This window comes from Narcine bancroftii, chromosome 2, assembly GCF_036971445.1.
Source record: "Narcine bancroftii isolate sNarBan1 chromosome 2, sNarBan1.hap1, whole genome shotgun sequence".
Taxonomy (NCBI): Eukaryota; Metazoa; Chordata; class Chondrichthyes; order Torpediniformes; family Narcinidae; genus Narcine; species Narcine bancroftii.
Genome location: NC_091470.1, coordinates 242,350,819 through 242,372,589, shown reverse-complemented (window position 1 = coordinate 242,372,589; position 21,771 = coordinate 242,350,819). Strand labels below are relative to the sequence as shown.

Here is a 21,771-nt window from a genome sequence, read left to right as displayed (position 1 = left end):
TGCAAAGTTGTCTTTGTTGCATTAGTGCCAAACAACGGGTGGTCTTTTGAGATCATCTACACCCAATGAAGGTACACCATCACAAAGGATTTACAATGTCTTCACCTTAATCTTCCTACACTTGCATAAGAGGCAGAACTTTTGAGGCAATTTCCAGAGGCTAACAGAAATGTTCAGAGATTACAAAAAGCATGAAATTAAATAAAAATGTTTGTGGCATGATGCATGGCATTGATATGGTGGTTTATTGTTTTGCATGACAAGGTGACTAAGAACACACACTAGTACTAAATGGTGCAGCTTTTGCTGGGTAGCAGCAGAATCTGGATAAACATACAGTCCTGATCTACAAACTACCTAGTGTTTCCAACTACAGTACTCTCCTTTTCTCAAGTGAGATACGCTCTGCTCAATAAGCTTTCAATTTTTAAGATTCTTGTATGTGATACAAATTTGTATGTGATACAAATTTATGACAGCTAAATTGTTAACAATAAGTAATTTCTGTTTTATTTTGTTAAAACAGTGTTTAAAGTGTGTAAATAAACCCTAATAACTTGTTGTTATAGAAAAGGTCATCCTGATTTCCATTTGCCAGCTGGTGTTGTGGATTGATACGGTTTGTCTCCACTGACATCTGGTCTCTTACTGTCCTCTTTTAGATAAATAGTCAGTTGGAACAGCAAGGGGATTTCAACTTTCTGTGTAAGTTAACATCACCCTCCTTTTCAGATTTGAAATTCTTTTCATTGATTGATTTCTCTCAGATTTGTGATTTCATAGTGTGAGAAAGAATGCGTGCTTGCTTCTTCCTTATCCATTTAGTCTCCACATAAAAATGGGTATGTCTCACCTCAGCTAGATGAGACACCCAAAAACATCCTGTCCATCCTGACAATGGTGTCAGCCTGAAGTCTCAGTTAGGTTGTGAACTTCTACTTGTATAGTTTCACTTTTTCATTTGTTCAGAATGGCAAGGCAGGAAGCTATCTCCATCATTCTGATGAACGGATTTCTTTAACAATGTATCCCCCATTTGTTGGTCAATGGTATATGGAAGTTAGTCAATTAGGAAGGATATCAGAATGCCTGATGTATAAATGGTGTACTCGGGTCTTGAATGCAGGGTCTATACAAATGTGCCCACATGTTCTCTGAGCTTTGTGATCATTTGGATGAAGAACAAGAAACCAATTTCTCTTATAGCAATTTGCCCAAAAGTTCTTCAATTAACAGTAATATGAAAAGTTTTTCAGATACTCCATTGAATTTTGATTCTGAAGGCTGAATTAATATTTATAGAATTAGGGTTATGAATGTTTTCAGGAACAACTTCAACTTGCTCAAGATATGGTGTGGCAGGCTGCACCAAAGGAAAACACAGACACAATGCTGTTTGGCGCAACACAACTTTATTCCACTCATTTAAGGATAGTTGATTGCTAGCTGCTTGCAGCAGTGATCCTGGGGAGAGGGAGCACACAGCCACGCCTCGGCTTTATACTATGGGCCCTCTAGGCCCACCTGGTGGTCGGATGTCATTAGGCCGGGTGCCGTGTCTCTAGGCCACCTGTTGGCCGAGTGATGTACCGCAGCGAATCATCACATATGGAAAGAAAACAAATTTCAGTGATTTTGAATGAACTATTTAATGAACCTAATGAAGGTACTCTGATGTATCGAATTAAATTTTGATGGATATTTCAGCTTACACACTGATTTTAAAATAATATATATCTTTAAGGCCTTTGATGTTAATGACATCATTGTTTAAACCTCCAAAACAATTGAACCGGGCAGCTGAAATAATCCGAACCAAAGAAGATTGTGTCCGTGAAACTTTTTTGGAGCATCTATCCCACAGTCTCATCACCCGCTGGTACTTCAAAATAATAAAATTATGCCTCAGAAATGTAAAGAGGAGTCTCCTCACCTCTTAGACGTAACCTCAAGCACGTCTAGCTGTCAGCTGTAGAATGACTACGCACAGGCATCAGGAAAACAGAATGATACAACCTTCAGAGATGACTAGTCTCCTAAATTATCAGGGTGATTGTGTGATTGCGCATAATCAAATAAAAGGGCCATTCCAAACATTCAGAGAAAATGTCCACCAACACAATCCTACTTTGGCAACCTTTTTTAAAGAAACTGAACCAAAGTGCCAGAGCAGATTGTGGAGTGGAGGAGGAAAAATATGATGAAAAAAAATAATGTTCTCAGGTGCATCTATTTCAATGTGATAAGTATTGTAAGAAAGGCAGATGAGTGTGGTTTGGCATGTGGAATTATGGCTATTAGTATAACTTGGTTGCAGTAGGGGTAGGACTGGCAGCTCAATGTTTGGGGTTCCATGGGAGAGATGAGAAGGAAAGGAGTGGCATTGCTCATCACAGCTGTGCTCAGGCAGGACAGATTAAGGGGCTTATCTACTGAGGCTAGATGGGTTGAGCTGAGGAACAGGAAAGGTATGACCAGAATAATGGGGTTATATTATATTGGTTCTCACCCAATAGTCAGTGAGAATTGGAGGAGCCAATCTACAGAGAGATAGCAGACAGCAGCAGGAAACATAAAATAAAAACACAATGCTGGAAAAACTCAAAAGGTCAAACAGTATCCTTTATATTAGCAAAGATAAAATTACACAGTTGACGTTTTGAGCTTGAGCCCTCCATTAAGGTATGGAAAAATGACAGCAAGCATCTGAATAAAAAGGTAAAGTGTTAAGGCATGCGGGAAATCTAAAGTTGTGAGAGTAGATGATTTTTAACTTTCCATGTATTGACCGAGATTCCCTTACTGTAAAAGGCTGGATGGCTTAGAGTTTATCAAATGTGTCCATGAAAATTCAATATATCAAGATATCAACAAGAGAGAGTGTAATACTGGATCTCTTATTAGGGAACAAGACAGGAGAGGCAACAGAAATATGCATGGTGGAACAGTTTGGGTCCAGTGAACATAATGCCATTAGTTTCATTAATTATGGATGAATAGTTCTAGGCCTCAGGTTGAGATTTTAAATTGCAGAAAGGCTAATTTCAGAATGCATGGATTGGGATAGGTTGTTTTATAGCAAAGAATGCTTAACATGTGGAAAGCCTTCAAGGGCAAAATATCTTCCAGTCAAGATTAAAAACAAAGTTAACTAGCACAGGGAACCTTGGTTTTCAAGGGACATTGGGGATCTGGTTAAGGTGAAGAGAGAGGTGTAAAGTAGGTTTTGGCAACATGAAGCAAATTAAATACTTGATGAATATTAAAAAAAATTGCAGGAAAAATTCTTGAAGGAAATCTGGAAGGCTAAAAGAAGACATGAGGTTTCTCTGGCAGACAAGGTAAAGGAAAATCCTAAAGTCTTCTCCAGGTTTATTAAGAGCAAAAGGATAGCAAGGGACAAAATTGGTCCTCTTGAAGATCAGAGTGATCGGCTATGTAGGGAGTCAGAGAGGTGAAGGAAGATCTTACTTGGTTTTGTTTTCAGCAGTATTTACTCAGGAAACTGGCACAAAGTCTTGGGAAATAGGGCAAACAAGCAGATTAAAGAGGAGGAGGTGCTTGCTGTCTTAAAGCAAATTTGGACAGGTACAGGTCATACAAAGGCATTCCCATGAACCTTGAGGAAGGCTAGTGTAGAAATTCCAGGGACAATTTCCTTAGCCAAGTTGAGGTGCCAAAGGATTAGAAGAAAGTGCATGTTGTTCCATTGTCTAAAAAAAGCTTCAAATATAACCCAGGAAATTATAGGCCAGTGAGCCTGATATCAGTGATAGGTAAGTTATTGGAATGTGTTCTAAAAGATCAAATATACAAGTATCTGAATAGTCAGGGTCTGATTAGGGATAGTCAATGTGGCTGTGTGCATCATAGGTGGTGTTTAACAAATCTCAGAGCTTTTTTGAGCTTACCAGGAAAGTTGATGAAGGGAAGACTGCGGATGTTGTCTCCATAGACTTTAGTAAGACCTTTGACAAAATCCCACAAGGAGGTCAATCAGAGAGGTTCAGTTGCTCAATATCATGGTGAGGTAGTAAATTGGATTTGACATTGGTTTTATGGGAGAAGCCAAAGAGTGTTGTGGAGGCCCTTGATTGATGGTGTGCCTCAGGGATCAATGCTGGGTCCATTGTCGTGGGTCATTTATATCATTGTTATTGTGATAAATTATATCAGCAAGTTTGCAGATGAGACAAAGATTAGAGGTGTTGTGGACAGCGATGAAGGCTTTCCAAACTTGCCGAAGAATCTGCACCAGAAAAATGGGCTGCAAAATGGTAGATAGAATTTATGTGCAAGGCTTTACATTTTGGAAGGACAAACCATGGTAGGATATACATGGTAAATGGTTTGGCAGTGAGGAATGCAGTAGAACAGAGGGATCTGGGAATACAGATACATAATTCTCTGAAAGTAGCATTATAGATTTTTAGGTTTGTAAAGAGGGCTTTTAGCACATTGCCCTTCATTAATCAAAGTATTGAGTATAGGAGACAAAATTTTATGATGAAATTGTTTAAGGCATTGGTGAGGCCAAATTTGGAGCATTGTGTGCAGTTTTGGTCACCTTACTACAGGAAAGATATCAATAAAATTGAAAGAGTGCAGAGAAAATTTACAAGGATGTTGCATGTTTTTGGAGCTGAGTTACTTGGAAAGGTTAAACAGTTTAGGACTTTATTCCCTGGAGCACAGAAGAAATGGGGTTGGGGGGGGGGGGGTGAGATGATGGAGGTATTCAAAATTATGTGAGGTACAGATAGAGTAAATGGAAGTAGGCTTTTTTCATTGAGGATTGGTGAGATACAAACCAGAGGACATTGGTTAAGGGTGAAAATGGAAATATTTAAAGGGAACACTAGGGGGAACTTCTTCACACAGACGTGGGAGTGTAGAAAGAGCTGAAGTGGTAAATGTGGACTCAATTTTGACATTTAAAAAGAATTTGGACAGGTACATGGATGAGAGGAGTATGGAGGGATGTGGATTGGGTGCAGGCCAGTGGTGTAGACAGAACAATAGTTGGGCACAGATTAGAAAGGCTAAAGGGCCTGTTTCTGTGTTATAATTTTCTATGGATCTGTGGTTCTATGGTTAACAATATTCATGCCTCCTTATGAATATTATGAGTAACTCATCAGTAGAAAGCTTTATCTTCTAATTTCTACAACAAAGTAAATGGCCTTCTGGCTGTTTAGAGGCGATTTTCTTTTCCAGAAATTTCTAGAAATATATACAATCAACAAAAATCTTTATTTCTCCAAGGGCTGAAAGGGGAAAAAGGTTCTTTCGGACTCCTTGGACCAAAAGGTGGTAAAGGTGAAAAAGGGGAGCAGGGTATTCCAGGAATGCCAGGTATTGTGCTGGGTTTTATTCCTTTCCATTGAAAAATATCTTACAGAATGTTATGTGACAAATTAATTTTGATTTGTTTGATTTGAGAGTATTAATGTTAGGTTATAACTGACATTGTAAAACCTCAATGCAACAAAAGTAGTCCAGCTCACCTCTGCTTCAGGGTCAATAAATCCCCATCCTCCCAAGTTGGTGAGCATGTACATTTGCTGAGACATTGTCCAGATTCCCCTCAGAGTTCCCTACCTCTCAAATTGGTTTGGATGGACTGCAATAAGCGCTTGAATTTGGAATTGATTTTGATCCAAAGGGTGTATATTTTAGTAAGTTTCACTGCATTGATAGAAACGTACATAAAAATGTATTCCTGTAAGTGTTACTCAATGTTAGTATCTTGAGTAGGTTTACAGTTCAACTTCCATTCACAGACTTGAGTGTGTTCCACAGAGATACACCTCAGTGCATCTCCCCAAATCCAGAGCTGCCATTGCTTGGATAAACATTAAATTCTCATGATCATCTTGCCTCACAGCAAATGTGGAAGATCCCACAGGATTATTTTGAAAAAGAAGAAAGCAGTTCTCCCCAGCGTCCAGGCCAATATTTAAAAACAGTTTGAACTACTCATCATATGTGTCTATGTCTGACCATACTGTTCATTATTTGATTACCATGTTCCTAAGCAGCACTGAAAAGAATACCATTGGCTACACACGCTTAAAGTTGTCTTGTGGTTATGAAAGGTGCTAAATCTTGTTTGTTTTTTCAATCTTTTTATTAACATTTCATAATATACACAGCATAAGAAGAATAGAAATAACGCAATTAAAATGATATGTCCAAGTCTACATTGTACAAGTATCATATATAAATTTCAAAGTGAAAATAATTTTTCTAACAAAGAAAGCATAAAGAAATAATTATGATACTATATAAAAAAAACAACTAATCTACTAAAACACACACACACACACAAAATAAAATTTAAATAAAATTTTAAAAAACTACTGAGCGGCTTATCTTGAGGATCTGTCAAATAGTTTAAAACATAGCTCTAGTCCACATCTACAGATAACAAAAAGGGCAAAAATTATATTACATCTGGAAAGGAGAGTTAATTCATAGAAATAACACCAGTTATATCCCATGAAAGTAATGAATAAATGGTTTCCAATTTAGTAGTTGTATCTAAAATGCGACTTCTGATTTTGATAAATCTTGCTTTGCATTCTTTTGATTATAGCACACAGATTTCAATAGGTTAAAAATTATTGCATTTGAGAAACTTTAAAGAGAAGGACCTTTTAAATTAACTTTTTGACAGGATCTTCCTGTTAACTACACAGCTAGTACAGATTTAGCCCCTTAATTCAGCCAAGTCACATGTCCAAATCCTCAACACCAGGACCTTTACCCTCTGAAAATGGGGATAATTAACTGAGATTCCATGGTTAACAAGGACCATTATTCATAGCACTATTAGGAGAAAAGAAGGATCTGTCCACATATAAAGCAACTTTCTCAGCTCCAGGATATCCAAAATACTTTACAACCAATTAGAAATTTATTGGATGATAGTCATTTTTCATTCTCTCATTTGCTTGTACATTCTTTGTCCAAAAGAGTCTGAATTGTGATGACCCATGATGTGTGAGCATATGAAACGCTTTGCTCTGCATTCCACCACCTTATACTTTCATATTTCTCATATTTAGTTATCCAGCCCAGTCAGCACCTTGAGTCAATATTGGGTCTCGGAGCGATCCTATCATTCTCACTCTCCTATTCACTTCTTTCCATGCAATGAATTTTCTATCACGTAATCAACTCTCCTACCCTTCTCCCAATTCTACTGCCTTCCACAACACAAATAAGGAAAGGCTGACAACAGACTGGTCTTGCTGGGTTTCAGAACACACTATGATAAAATCTAATGCAAATTAATTTGCATTGCCTTATGTCCTGACACCTCTGCAAGATGATGAAGAGATTTGGATCACAGGTTAAACTCACAGATAGTTCTGATGCATTTATATATTGCTGTGGAATAAACAAACCTGCAGTTAATGCGACCTGCAATGAGACAAATATGATAAGACCCTAATCCTTTTACACAGCTGCCAGTGACAGTCATGAGGAAGCTTCTGTGTAATGATAACATTACAATTCTGGGAATGGACTTAAAACCAAGAAAACAGTGTGATTTTCTGTAATTAAGCATTAATCAATTTGTCTATTTAAATTTATCAATGAATTTCACTCAAGATTTTAATCTTTTTAGGTCCCTATTCACCATATATCAGCCTTAAAGTAAGTACAAAAGCAAAATACTTCAGACCCTGAAAATCTTCAATGAAAATAGAAAATGTTGACCATACACAGCAAGTCAGTGAGCATTTGTCTTCACAGCAACAGCAGCATGTATCAGGATTGTAAACAAGACATCTGCAGATGTAAAGGATTTAGTGCAGTACATGTATCAGGATTGGTACATTTCCCACTCGGGCATGATAGAAAGCTCATGAATAATGCACAATCAAGTTAACACATCAAAAGTAGAACAGGAAGCAATATCACAAGATTTAAGATAGAGTGAAGGAGCAGCTTGGAGGAGATGAAAGGTTTTTAATTATGAGAAAGATGGAAGAAAATGATGGACAAAAAAAGTTGCAGAAATAAATTGTAACAGATAAAGAACATAAGTTTAGTCTCATGGAGGAATAACAGAACCATTCTTGAATTCAGTGTTGAGGCAAAAAGTCAAGAGATGTGCTGTTGATTGGCCTTGTATTCACTGGGGATTGAAGGAGGTTCAGAAGAGAGATACTGTGTTGGGATTGGGATGAATATGTGTGGGACCCTGGGAGGTAGGAAGAGAGGAGATGAAAGTACAGGTGTTTCTTCTGCTATGGTTGAGCAGAGGGCGATTAAAGAAGGTGCCAAGCTGTGGAAGAGATGACAAACCTTCACTTTTTAATGCTGATAAGTTGGCTGGTGGATGGACAGACCAGATAGTGATTCTTTGAATTAAAGGTGAAGATGGGGGCAAGTGGAACCCAATGGGAGGGATGGAAAAGGTGAGAGCAAGAATGAAAGAAATGGAAATAACATGAGGGGAAAAATAAATCTCTGCCGGATTAGAACAGCTAGCTATTTATTTTTAAATGAAATGTTCACCATAGCATTACGTTGCTTTACATTCCCTTCAACAATGTGTTGCATGAAATGTTCACATTTCTTTGTAGTGCTGGGATCCTTTTATTCCTATAAAGACCTACCCAGCATTGAGTCAGAAGTGTCAAGCACGAGATTACTCATTCCACTCCCCTCCCCCCACCCCACCGCCCTCTGAAATTTGCAATCCCGCTCCTAACCTGCAAAATTAAAACCAATATTGGCATTGAACAGGCTGTAGCTCAGAGGAGCAGAAAACTCATAACATTTAGGTAAATCAGAATTATATGAAGCAGCAGGTTAGGCCAGTTTACCAGTAACTTACAAGACGTACCATGCATTTCATTTGGAGTGTAAGCTTCAACAGTGGTGAGTGATCAGTTTGCTGAGAGTATGGAGATGTTCTGTGTCAATATGGCTTTTTTCTGGGATCCCTCCAGGTTGTGCTTTTGATATGCTGAGGTACATATGAATAAAGGTAAAGATGAATTGTACAGGGGGGGGAATGGGTTGCGCCTTAACAGGTGAGGGACCAGCATTCTGGCAGATAGGTTTGCCACTGCTACACGGATGTGTTTAAACTAAGTAGTAGAGGGGAGGAGATGAACTAGAAATATAATGATGGAATTAAAGGGAAAAGAGAATAAGAAAAGTTAAGAAAGATAACAGAATTAATGGGCCAGAAATCTCAAGAAGGAATAGGAAATTATGGCCAAGTGCAATATGAATCAATGTGAAAGGGAAGGGGAGTAATGGGTTAAAAGTATTATATATGAATGCACAAAGTGTAAGAAATAAAGTGGATGAGTTTAAGGCTCAGTTGGAAATTGGCAAGTATGATATTGGTGGAATAACAGAGACATGGCTGCAAGAGGACCAAGGCTGAGAAATGAATATTCAAGGATATACATCCTATCAAAAGCACAAACAGGTGGGCAGAGGGGGTAGGGTGTCTCTGTTGGTGTAGAATGAAATTCAGTTCATTATGAGGGGTGTCATAGAATCAGGAGATGTAGAGTCAGTATGGGTAGAACTGAGAAATTGTAAGGGCAAAAAGATACTGATGGGAGTTATCGACAGGCCCCCAAACAGTAGGCTGGATATAGGTTGCAAGATGAATCAAGAGTTAAAATTGGCATGTGGCAAAGGTAATGCTACCATTGTTATGGGAGATTTCAACATATAGGTAGATTGGCAAAATCAGGTTGGTACTGGACCCCAAGAAAAGGAGTTTGTGGAGTGCCTCTGAGATGGATTCTTAGAACTCGAGGTAAATGAGCCATTGGGAGGTAGTAACCATAATATGATAAGTTTTAATCTACTGTTTGAGAGGGAGAAGGGAAAATCAGAAATATCAATATTACAGGTGAACAAAGGGGACGATAGAACCATGAGGGAGGAGCTGCCCAAAGTTGACTGGAACAATACCCTAGCAGGGATGACAGAGGAACAATGGCAGGTATTTCTGGGAATAATACAGAATCAGTTCATTCCAAAGAGGAAAAAAAGATTCTACGGGGAGTAAGGGGCAACTGTGGATGACAAGGGAAGTCGAGGGCAGTATAAAAATAAAAGAGAAGTATAACATAGCAAATATAAGCGGGAACTTTTAAAGAGCAACAGAAGATGATTAAAAAGACAATACAGGGAGAAAAGATGAGGTATGAAGGTAAGCTAGCCAAGAATACAAAGGAGGATAGTAAAAGCTTCTTTTGGTATGTGAAGAGGGAAAAATTAGTTAAGATGAAAGTTGGGCCCTTGAAGACTGAAACGGGTGAAATTATTATGGGAACAAGGAAATGGCAGATGAGTTGAACAGGTATTTTAGATCTGCCTTCACTAGGGAAGACACAAACAATCTCCCAGATGTATTAGTGGACAGAGGAACTAAAGGAAATTTACATTAGGCAGAAAATGGTGTTGGGTAGACTGAGGGCATATAAGTCCTCAGGGCCTGATGGTCTGCATCTCAGTGTATTTTAGGGGGTGACTCTAGAAATCGTGGACACATTGGTAATCATTTTCCAATGTTCTATAGATTCAGTATTAGTTTCTCCAGATTGGAAAGTAGTTAATGTTATCCCACATTTTAAGAGAGAGAAAACAGGGAACTATAGACCAGTTAGCTTGACATCAGTGGTGGGGAAGATGTTGGAGTCAATTATAAAAGATGAAATAGTGGCACATTTGGATAGCAGTAACAGAGTCGGTCCGAATCAGCATGGATTTATGAAAAGGAAATCAAGCTTGACTAATGTTCTGGAATTTTTTTGAGGATATAACTATGAAAATGGACAAGGGAGACCCAGTGGATATAGTGTACCTAGGAGATTAGTGGGCAAAATTAGAGCACGTGGTATTGGGGGTAGGGTACTGACATAGATAGAAAATTGGTTGGCAGATGTGAAACAATGAGTAGGGATTAATGAGTCCCTTTCAGAATGGCAGGCAGTGACTAGTGGGGTAGCACAAGGCTTGGTGCTGTGTCTGCAGCTATTTACAATATACTGTAATGATTTAGATGAAGGGACTAAAAACAACGTTAGCAAATTTTCAGATGACACAAAGCTGAGTGGCAGTGTGAAATGTGAGGAGGATGTTATGAGAATGCAGGGTGACTTGGACAGCTTGGCTGAGTGGGCAGATTCATGGCAGATGCAGTTTAATGTGGATAAATGTGAGGTTATCCACTGTAGTGGGTCAAACAGGAAGACAGATTATTATCTAAATGGTGTCTAGGTGTCCTTGTTCATCAGTCACTGAAAGTAAGCATTCTGGTACTACAGACAGTGAAGAAAGCCAATGGCATGTTGGCCTTCATAACAAGGGGAGTTGAGTAAAGGACCAAAGAGGTCCTTCTACAGGTGTACAGGGCCCTGGTGAGACCACACCTTGAGTATTATGTGCATCTTTGGTCTCCAAGTTTGAGGAAGATCATTCATGCTGTTGAGGGAGTGCAGTGTAGGTTCACAAGGTTAATTCCCAGGATGGCAGGACTGTCATATTTTGAAAGATTGGAGTGACTGGACTTGCATACACTGGAATTTAGAAGGATAAGAGGGGATCTGATTGAAACATATAAATTATTAAGGGATTGTGCTCGCAAGAGGCAGGAAACATGACCGTGATGTTGGGGGAGTCCAGAACCAGAGGCCACTATTTTAAGAATGGGTAGACCATTTAGAACGGAGTTAAGGAAAAACTTTTTCACCCAGAGAGTTGTGGGTCTGTGGAATGTTCTGCCTCAGAAGGCAGTGGAGGCCAATTCTCTGGATGCTTTCAAGAAAGAGTTAGAGCTCTTCAAGATAGCAGAGTCAAGGGATATGGGGAGAAGCAGGAATGGACTACTGATTGTGGATGATCACAGTGAAGGGTGGTATAGACTCAAAGGACCAAATGGCCTACTCCTGCACCTCTTTCTTTGGCTTGGCTTCACGGACGAAGATTTATGGAGGGTATGTCCACATCTGCTGCAGGCTCGTTGGTGACTGACAAGTCCGATGCGGGACAGGCAGGCACGGTTGCAGCGGTTGCAAGGGAAAATTGGTTGGCTGGGGTTGGGTGTTGGGTTTTTCCTCCTTTGTCTTTTGTCAGTGAGGTGGGCTCTGCGGTCTTCTTCAAAAGAGGTTGCTGCCCGCCAAACTGTGAGGCACCAAGATGCACAGTTGGAGGTGATATCAGCCCACTGGCAGTGGTCAATGTGGCAGGCACCAAGAGATTTCTTTAAGCAGTCCTTGTACCTCTTCTTTGGTGCACCTCTGTCTTGGCGGCCAATGGAGAGCTCGCCATAGAACACGATCTTGGGAAGGTGATGGTCCTCCATTCTGGAGACTTGACCCACCCAGCGCAGTTGGGTCTTCAGCAGCATGGATTCGATGCTTGCGGACTCTGCCTGCTCGTGTACTTCGATGTTGGTGATGAAGTCATTCCAATGAATGTTCAGGATAGAGCGGAGACAGCGCTGATAGAAGCGTTCTAGGAGCCGTAGGTGATGCCGGTAGAGGACCCATGATTCAGAGCCAAACAGGAGCATGGGTATGACAACGGCTCTGTACACGCTGATCTTTGTGTGTTTCTTCAGGTGGTTGTTTTTCCAGACTTTTTTGTGTAGTCTTCCAAATGCGCTATTTGCCTTGGAGAGTCTGTTGTCTATCTCTTTGTCGATCCTTGCATCAGATGAAATGGTGCAGCCGAGGTAGGTAAACTCCTGCACCTATTGTCTATCTAAACCATACTATAAACAATGTTCTACTCTGGGCACAGTTTAGTGGGGGAAGGAATGCTCTAGACTAGTGTGAGCTAAGTTCACGTTAGGGCACTTTGGGCCCTGGCAAAGAGAGGATCTGGCTCAATCCCCAGGGTGTCTTGTGCAGAGGATCAGTATCATGGACGTGTGTTTCTCAACCTCTGGTCTGTGAATCACTGATTGGCCATGAGTCTGTATGTAATAAGTCATCCCCGGAGATGAAGCAAAGATAAATAATACAGATAAAATAAATAAGTAATATGTAAAACAAAATGTGACATTTGTCAACAAAAAAATTCTCAAAAAATGTTCCTCCAAAATGAAACAAAGGTCCTGTTGGTGGTCTGGGAAGTTGTTGAGCTTGCCTGTACCCGTTCCCCTCTTCCCTGCCACTAGTTAAGGTGGGTCTGTGTGTAAATAAAGATTGAGAACCACTGTGTTAGACAGTTAGGGGAAGTATTTCAGGGTGCTAGAACTGGTGTGATAACAGACATCTCCACCCTCCTTGACCAAAACCTCCATCCTACTGGTCCTTAACATAAATTCAGCTCTGTTTACCAAAGATCTTCCAGTCCAGAGCACTCCACCACAGGCATTCAGTGACTCTGGGGGGAACTTTCTTTTGCTTTTTCTTTGACTGTAAGAGGTGCTCAGGCCATTTCTGCTGATGCTGAATCTGTCTGCCTTACAGCAGACTAAAGGCAATTTTGTGTAATATGACCTGTTTTTATTACATGACAATAAATTGAATCTTGAAAGCTTGGGTATCCGACTGTTGCCGTTATCTGGTTGTCAACCCTTGATATCCTTGATTACTGATAGACTCAGTTCCTGATTTGGAGCTTGTGTCATTAATTCTCATTTCAGAGATTTGAGCATGAATATCTGGGCTAATGGAGTGCTTCATGGTCAGAGGTACTGACCTTCAGCTGAATGCTAAACTAATGATTGTCAAAAAATCCTGCAGCATAATTTTGAAGAAGCACAAGGAACTTATCCCAATTTTCTAGCCTTAACATAGATTATTCAGTCTTTATTACAGTAGGAAATTCTTGCAAGAATTGCTGGAGGAACTCAGCAAGTCATGCAGCATCCTTGGGTAGAAATGGTCAGTCGACATCTTGGATCCCTAAGGATCTTGCGATGTACAGATTGGCTGCTGCCTTTCATACATTCCAACATGTTTCAGAAGGACTTGATTGGCTGCAGGTTTTAAAGTTGGGGAGCGAGCATATAAAAAAAAGCACCATGACTACTGTTTCCTCAAGGCTGTGTGCGTGTGCACCTGCACGCACGCTTTGTAACCAGTGCACAAAGGAAATTAATGTGCGCACAGCCACGATGCATACCAAATAATATTAAATTCATTATATATTTTTATTTGGTATTTAACTTCAAGGCACGAGGAACTTGGCAGATACAGTTTTAAAGGAAATAAATAATTGTTATTTGGTATTAAAATCAAATAAAAACACACGAGTTATTTAACTCTTACATTTTTAACGTAAAATGAAAACAAAATGAAGCAATATGCAAAAAGTCTGAAGCAACTACAACATCCTCTTCATCTCGGCTTCATTCTAGCAAAGTTATCGGTTACTTTCCCATAATCTACCTCAGTAGCCAATTCTCTTTCAATGGAGACTAAAGCTAACCCACACAATCTATCCTTGCTCATGGTAGAATGAAGGTAGGACTTGGTGTTTGAGACAGCTAAAGGATTGTTCCGCAACTGTGCGAGTTATTGGTCATGTGGGCAGGTTAGGATAAATGGATGTCATTGGCAATCATGAATTTCAGTACATTGTTGATGGTCGCTACATGTATAATATAAAGTTATATGAATCAATTAAAGCACTTTTTTTCATTTTATACTTGTACATCAGTGTTTTTTTTGATTTACAAGTGTTGATAACAGCATGTAAATCAACAGATCAAAGCATATCTGATTCAATGTGCAACAATGCCAGATGATTACATTTCTCATCACACATTGTTGAGCACAAATAGGTTTTGATCCTCCTCAGCGCCAAAAATGAACACTCACCTGAACAGTTAGAGATCATTAAGGACAGATAAATTCTAAAGCAAATGTATGTATTTGGATTCGCCTCATGCAGTTGATCTCTTACCAGAGCTCAATGTGTCCCAATGATCCACAAGTATTTCCCACCTGTGGGTTGAAGCACTGAAGAAATTGTACGATGCCTGACTCCGATCCCTCCCCTTAGCCTACCGCACACCAGAGCTCCCAATGCCCCATTTGGCTGCATTGTTCTTTGGGATGTCTTCAGAAGGTACAATAATATGATTTTATCTCCTTTTCCCATCATCTTGGATCACATGTTCTTCTTTTTATTTTTAAGGGTGAAAAAGGAGATTCAGGAGTAGTAGGTCAAAGGGGGGAGAAGGGAGAATCGGGTGATGGAATGTTCCTACCTGGTTTGCCTGGGCCTCCAGGCCCCATTGGACCTCATGGGAGACCTGGGCCAGTTGTAAGTACCTCAGAACAAAGTTCTTAACAATACTCAGCAAAGCCTTCAACCTATCGAGTCTGCTCCGCCATTTGAATCTTGACTGATGTAACTCATGGCCTTGAGATTAAGAGTCTGTTGCTCCACCAACTGAGCAAGCCAAGCAATTGTACTGAAAATATGCTGAGTGTCCTGTACCTGTGATATTCATCAATGGTTACAAACTTGAATTAAGTCTTTAGTCTTTTTGATCAATAATAGCCTGTTCCCAGAAAGAATATGTGTGCTTGAATTGAGAGCTGTCATCTGTTTAAAACAAAAATGCTACAACCTCCGATTTAGTGCTTCTTTGGGATCATTATTATCCCCCCTCCCCCCAACGTAACCAACTTGCAAACCTAATAATTTCTCATCTTCTGTCTTCTTTTAATCCTTTGAAATCTTGAAGACCTTAGGTCTAATTTCTCATGTTTCTTTCCAATAACCTAACAGACTATTTCCTGGTAACATCACTATTGAGTCAGCAGAGCTTTAGCTCCCACCTTGCCATAGAGCTTACAAATTATTATTGCCAAAACCAAAGTAAAATGCTGCAGCACAGACAAATCTGAAAACAAAAGAAGACAAATAAGACTCAGTGGTGGAAGCATCTTGAATGGGACTATAGGATCTGCTGAACCCAAAAGCATGAGAGACTGTGTAGGTACAGACCGTCACACTACCCACTTCCCCTCCATTGTCTCCATCTCTAACCCCTGCTGCCTCGGAAAAGCAGTCAACGTATTAAAAGATGCATCCCTCCCTGGCCACACTCTCTTCACCTCCCTCCCATCAGGAAGAAGATTCACAAGCATGAGATCAGGCAACACCAGTTTCATGGGCATGTTTTCTCCTGCCATTATCAGACTCCTAAATTAACCCCAAAATAGTAACATGATGTTGCCATAACATTATACTAACTGATTGTTTTCTGTAACCCTGCACTTTTGTTCTTCTGCATTGTGTCTAGTTGTACCATGTATGAGATGTCACAAAACTACCAGTATCACTGCATTTTCAGTCTATAAAGATGAACTTGAACTTTAAACCCTTTGCTCTAAGGTCTGTCCTGTTCAACATGTTCCACTTCTCCCTGCAGGGCCCCAAGGGTGAAACTGTTGTGGGCCCAATGGGACCACCAGGAATTCCTGGTCTTCCAGGTCCTCCAGGGTATGGAATGGTGGGTCCACCGGGACGTCCTGGACCCCCTGGACCTCCGGGAATGCCAGGTATTTTTGGATCAGGTGAGTCCGCACGATATGGCCACTGTCAATACTGGGGATGGAATTTCAGTTCACTATCAAAGGACACAACGTCTCTCAGTAAGGGGTATTGTGACAAGCCCAATAATGCTTGGTTTTACATCACGAGAATCAGAATTTATTGTCATGAACAAGTCGTGAAACTCGGTGTTTTGCAGCAGCGTCACAGTGAAAACATTCATATTATGAACCATCTTACAACAATAATATATAAAAAAATAAAAATAATAGTGCATGAAAAGTAAGGCAGTGTCTTTGTTCATTGATCATTCAGGAATCTGATGGCAGTGGGGAAGAAGCCATCTTTAGGCTCTTATACCTTTTCCCTAATGGTAGCAGAGTGAAGAGGGCATGGATCTGGGTGGTGGGGGTCTTTGAGGATAGAGACTGCTTTTTTAAGACACCTCCTCTTGTAGATGTCCTCGATGGAATAAGTCTGGTGCCTATAATATCACAGAGGCTGAGTTAACTACCCTCTGGAGTTTATTCTTTTCCTGAGAGTTGGTGCCTCCATACCAGACAGTGATGCAACCAGCCAGAATGCTCTCCACGGTACACCTGTAGAGGTTTTCGAGAGTCTTCGGTGACATACTGAATTTCCTCAGGCACATCACAAAGTATTGCCTTCTTTGTGATTACATCAACATGGAGGCTCTAGGACAGATCCTTGGAAATGATGTCACCCAGAAATTTGAAGTTCTTGACCCTCTCCACCAATAGAGCTTCTTGTTGTTGCTGGATTGGTACAAGTCCAGAAGAAACCTGGTCATCACCTTCCAGTGAAGTGCCCTTCTTACCTTACAGGTGTTGCACTTCCAGGACCCCCAGGACCCGCAGGCCCACCTGGACAAGGAGGCAGTGCCAACTTGGTAAGTGAAAGAAGGCACGGCCAATAGAGGAGGGGAAGTTCATTGCATCATAGAAGAGGACCTAAAGTCCAACTCATTAATTGGCTATTGTTACATGCTTGCACTTGATCCATACCATTCTATAACCTTCCCATCTATATATCTGTCCAAATGCATTTTGAGTTTCATGATCATACTTGCAGACGGAACATTTCCATTGAAAGTCCCTAGAGAACACAGCCAGGATTACCCAATGTTTTTTTCAGTGGACAAATCTCCACGACAGGAGTAAGATTCCACCTAAGAGGACTGACCTGCAGTGTATCGTGACAATGTTGGTAATTTCAGATTCAGAATTATTGTCAAGTACATACATGACATCACACACAACCCTGAGATTTCTTTTTCCTGTGGGCAAGGCAGAATTACCACTAATTGGTAGTGGTAAAATAAACTACACAGCTTGAATATATAAACAAATAAAATAACTGTAAACAGATAATGAAGATAATCAAACTGAAGGTGTAATACAGGGAGAGTAAAGAACATCAATAAAGTGCACAAGTAAGAGTCCTTAAATTAGTCCCTGTTGTTTTTGTTGTTGAGGAATCTGATAGGAGGGGGAAGCAGTTGTTCCTGAACTTAGTGGTGTGAGTGTTGTGGCACCTATTACCTCTTTCCTGATGGCAGCAGCAAGAACTGTGTGCTGGGTGATATGGGTCTTTGATGATTGTAACTGCTCGATGACAGCAGTGTTCCCTGTAGATGTACTCAATAGTGAGGAGGGTTTTGCCTGTAATGTCCTGGGCTGTGTCCATTACCTTTTGGAGGGCTTTATGCTCAGGGTTATTGGTGTTCCCTTACCAGGCCGTGATGCAGCTGGTCAGCACACTTTCCACCACACCTCTGTAAAAGTTTCCTAGTGTTTCTGATGTCATACCAACTCCTGAGGAAGTAGAGGTGCTTTCTTCAGATAGTTTGGGTAAGAGTTGGAAAGGTTTCATTGGTGAGCTTAAGAAAGATGGGCTGATATCCTCATTAGTGGAGAGAAGTGAAAACCAATCCATTTAAAATATATGAAATTATGAGAGGGCTTGGAAATCTGGAGAGTCTTAGAATCATTGTCTGAGCATAGAATTAGCCATTTAGATGAGTAACAACATGCTCTGAGAAGTTATTTGTACATGTGCACTCGCCCACAAGAGTGTATTGAAAGCAATAGGGTCACAACAGGTTATGTACCTGGGTCCTTAAAACCTGGTCACCTCAGTTATCATCTTCACTCTTGCAAGCACACACATCCTCCATTCCAGAGATCTGAATATGCCCAGTCTATTCAAAATGGAAATTGATAAAGGTCAAAAGCAGGGAAGTTCACTGATGATTGTGAACTCCTCAGATTTTTGATTCCTACATCCAAATGCAGCAAGGCCTGGACAATATCCAGGCCTGAGCTGATAAATGGCAAGTGATTTTAACATTATGCAAGTGTCATAATATGACAATATACAACAAAAGTAAGTCTAGCTATCATCTCCTGATATTCAATGCCATTACCATCAGTGAATCCGCCACTGTCAGATCCTGGGGGTTGCCATTAACCAGAAACCGAACTGGTGGGGCCAACTACACAATTCCTCTTCCAGAGCAAGTCAGAGGTTAGAAATCTTGTGGCAATAAGTCACCTTCTAACTCCTTCAATCCTGTCCATCATCTACAAGGTTCAAGAATTTGATGGAAATTTCTCCATTTGCTCAGATCCGTGCCAGCTAAAACAACACTCAAGAAGGTCAACATTATATAAGATATAATATAGAGCATCCCATCCACAACCATTTGCTCACTCCACCACTCACCCACAGTGGTTTGGACCATCTAAAGGGTTCATTGCAGCTACTCACCAAGACTCCTTAGGTAGCATCTTCCAGTCCCACCACCAACTCTTCCAGATAGGACAAGGACAGCAAGTGCATGAGAAGACCATCACCTGGAAGTTGCTCTCCAGCCACACAGAATCCTGACTTGAAAACGTACTGAAGTTCCTTCACTATCATTGGGTCGAAGTCCTAGAACTACCTCCCTAATAGCATTGTGGGTTCAAGAAGGCAGCTTGAGACCAAAACAGCTGATGCAATGCACAGGATACCAGTGTTGGAACAATACACCATTTTCAGACAATTACAGTTCCCTGAAGGGTTTACAGAGTCTGAGGGGGGAGGAGAACCACAGAGGAATTTGTAAACCTAGATATCAAATTCCAAACTATTTCTGGACTACAAATGAATGTAAACCAGTGAACATAGAAATAATGAGTAAAGGGTTATTGCTGAGAGTTAATATGAAGACTGTGGCATTATAGATGGGCTCATTTTATGGCAATTGAAATTTTTAACCACACCAAAAGGTGAGTCTTGTTTTTTTGTTAACTTGGAAAGTTTCTGGTCATTCTTTTCCTCATAATGGAATAATATTGAATGGAATAAATTTTACCCCTGTAAAGTTCATCTTATTTAGATCCTACTTGTTGACTGTTTTGGCTTAAGATCTAATTATGACTATCTCATGTACCAAATAGGTAACAGTGTACAGGAACATGGAACTTATGCATAAAGCAACTTTTTCAATGTCAGAAGGTTCCCTGGGCTATGTTGCAGATAGGAGTGACCTTTACATTCGAGTTTACAATGGCTGGAGAAAGCTCCAAGTAAGTTTCTAAAGAGGAGTGCTAATTCTGAAATTTATTGGTGGATCTGAATTTCAAATAGCTTTTTTGTTATGTTTTACTAGCTTGGTGATTTGATTCCTGCTCCTGCTGATGACCCATTTCAATCAATGAACACTTACTCAGTAAGTAAAAGTTTTGAACTTTCTGCTAAGGCTAAACTGAAGAAGTAGGAAGTTTCAAAACAAAGTAATTACTTTTTGGTGTTTGTTTATTTTTGTCCATCAGGCACCAAACACATTCCCAACAATAAATGATCAGAAGCCATCCGTAAGTGTGTATATTTCTTCAAGTCAAATCTAAATTTCATAAATTGTCAGTATCAAATTCAAAATGTTCTATCATAGAAAAGAGATCAGTATCTTCTCATTGTGAACTCCTTACAGTACTTACTTACAGTGCAAGTCAACCTATTATCCACAACGTGGAAAAATGTAAATGCAATAGTTAAAACAATGGAAAACTGGTGCTTTATACTTTGAATGGTTAGAGATCAGAAGGTGTTGTTCAAAAGGCACTGTGCATCCTTGTTTTGTGGTCATGGCTATTCTACAAGCAGTTAAGAAGGCAAACATGAATTGACCTTTCTTCCAAGAGGATTTGAGTACAAGAATAAAGATATCTACCTGCAAGTGTGTAAGACCCTAGTGAAACTATTCCTGGAATGATGTGAATAGGTCTTGTCTAAGGAAAGATATGCAGTATATATATGCAATAGAGGAATTACAACAAAAGCTTATTAGCTTTATTCCTGCAGTGGATAAATTGTCCTCTGAGAAGAGATTAAGCTGACTATAACTATGTTCCCTTGAGTTTGGAATCGTAAATATTATAGGCTTTGACAGCATAGGTGCAAGGCAATTTTTTTCCTGGTTGGGGTGTCTAGAACTAGATATCACAGACTCAAAATAATGGTTCAGCATTCTCTAGGCAAATGGATTGTGAAAACTCAGTTAAACAAATGATATTAAAGATCAATGGGAGGTAGGGATGATATTACAGGAACCAAGAAATACAGGGTCAGTCCAGGAAATGGTGTAACAATTATTTTATGATCTTATTGAATTAAAGAATAGGATTGAGGAGCCAAATGGACTACCCCTTCTTCTATCTCTTATTGACATGTCAATAACATCAAACTGTGTTCTTATATGTGCTGAACTGTAAGATTTGGACTAACAGATTCTATCCTTTTGAGCTGTCAACCAGGAATTTACTCAGTGCGACTTTCCACAAACCATTTGTTTAGTTATGATGGGAATATAATGCTTCCCACCAAATCTGAAGTGAATAAGAAGATACGAAGAGAAAAATCAAACCAGCAAGCCTATGTTAGTTGACAGTCAAGATATTTTCTACTAAGAAGGTGCCCTTGGTAAAATTGACTGTGCGTGTAAGGAGTAACTTTTAGTTGCTCCTGTTTGTGATGGTTCGATGTCAGATATAAATGGGCAGAGAGGTAGGGTCATTTTAAAGGTTTGGCAATTGCTGGATGCAGTACGATTTCTATGGGTATGTGGTGATATCTCTGTAGTTACTGGTAGTGCCCTGCAGGGTATTCTGCTGGATGCCTGCAAAAGGCTAGAGAAACCACTAGGCCATTTTCACAATCTAGTGTCTGATGGAAACCTCTGGCTTCATAAACATACTT

General features: G+C 40.0%; 1 protein-coding gene across 6 annotated transcripts in view; it reads left to right on the top strand.

Moving 5' to 3' along the window:
- LOC138755174 (collagen alpha-1(XV) chain-like) overlaps positions 1-21,771 on the top strand; it is a 263,158-nt gene that overhangs the window by 229,826 nt on the left and 11,561 nt on the right. For all 6 annotated transcript variants that reach the window (XM_069920628.1, XM_069920631.1, XM_069920627.1 and 3 more), the window contains 9 exons: positions 663-705; positions 5,266-5,355; positions 7,637-7,665; positions 15,142-15,270; positions 16,388-16,532; positions 17,355-17,419; positions 19,974-20,102; positions 20,186-20,245; positions 20,349-20,390. In XM_069920628.1, the coding sequence (XP_069776729.1) occupies positions 663-705; positions 5,266-5,355; positions 7,637-7,665; positions 15,142-15,270; positions 16,388-16,532; positions 17,355-17,419; positions 19,974-20,102; positions 20,186-20,245; positions 20,349-20,390 (732 nt within the window). The remainder of the gene's footprint in view (positions 1-662; positions 706-5,265; positions 5,356-7,636; positions 7,666-15,141; positions 15,271-16,387; positions 16,533-17,354; positions 17,420-19,973; positions 20,103-20,185; positions 20,246-20,348; positions 20,391-21,771) is intronic.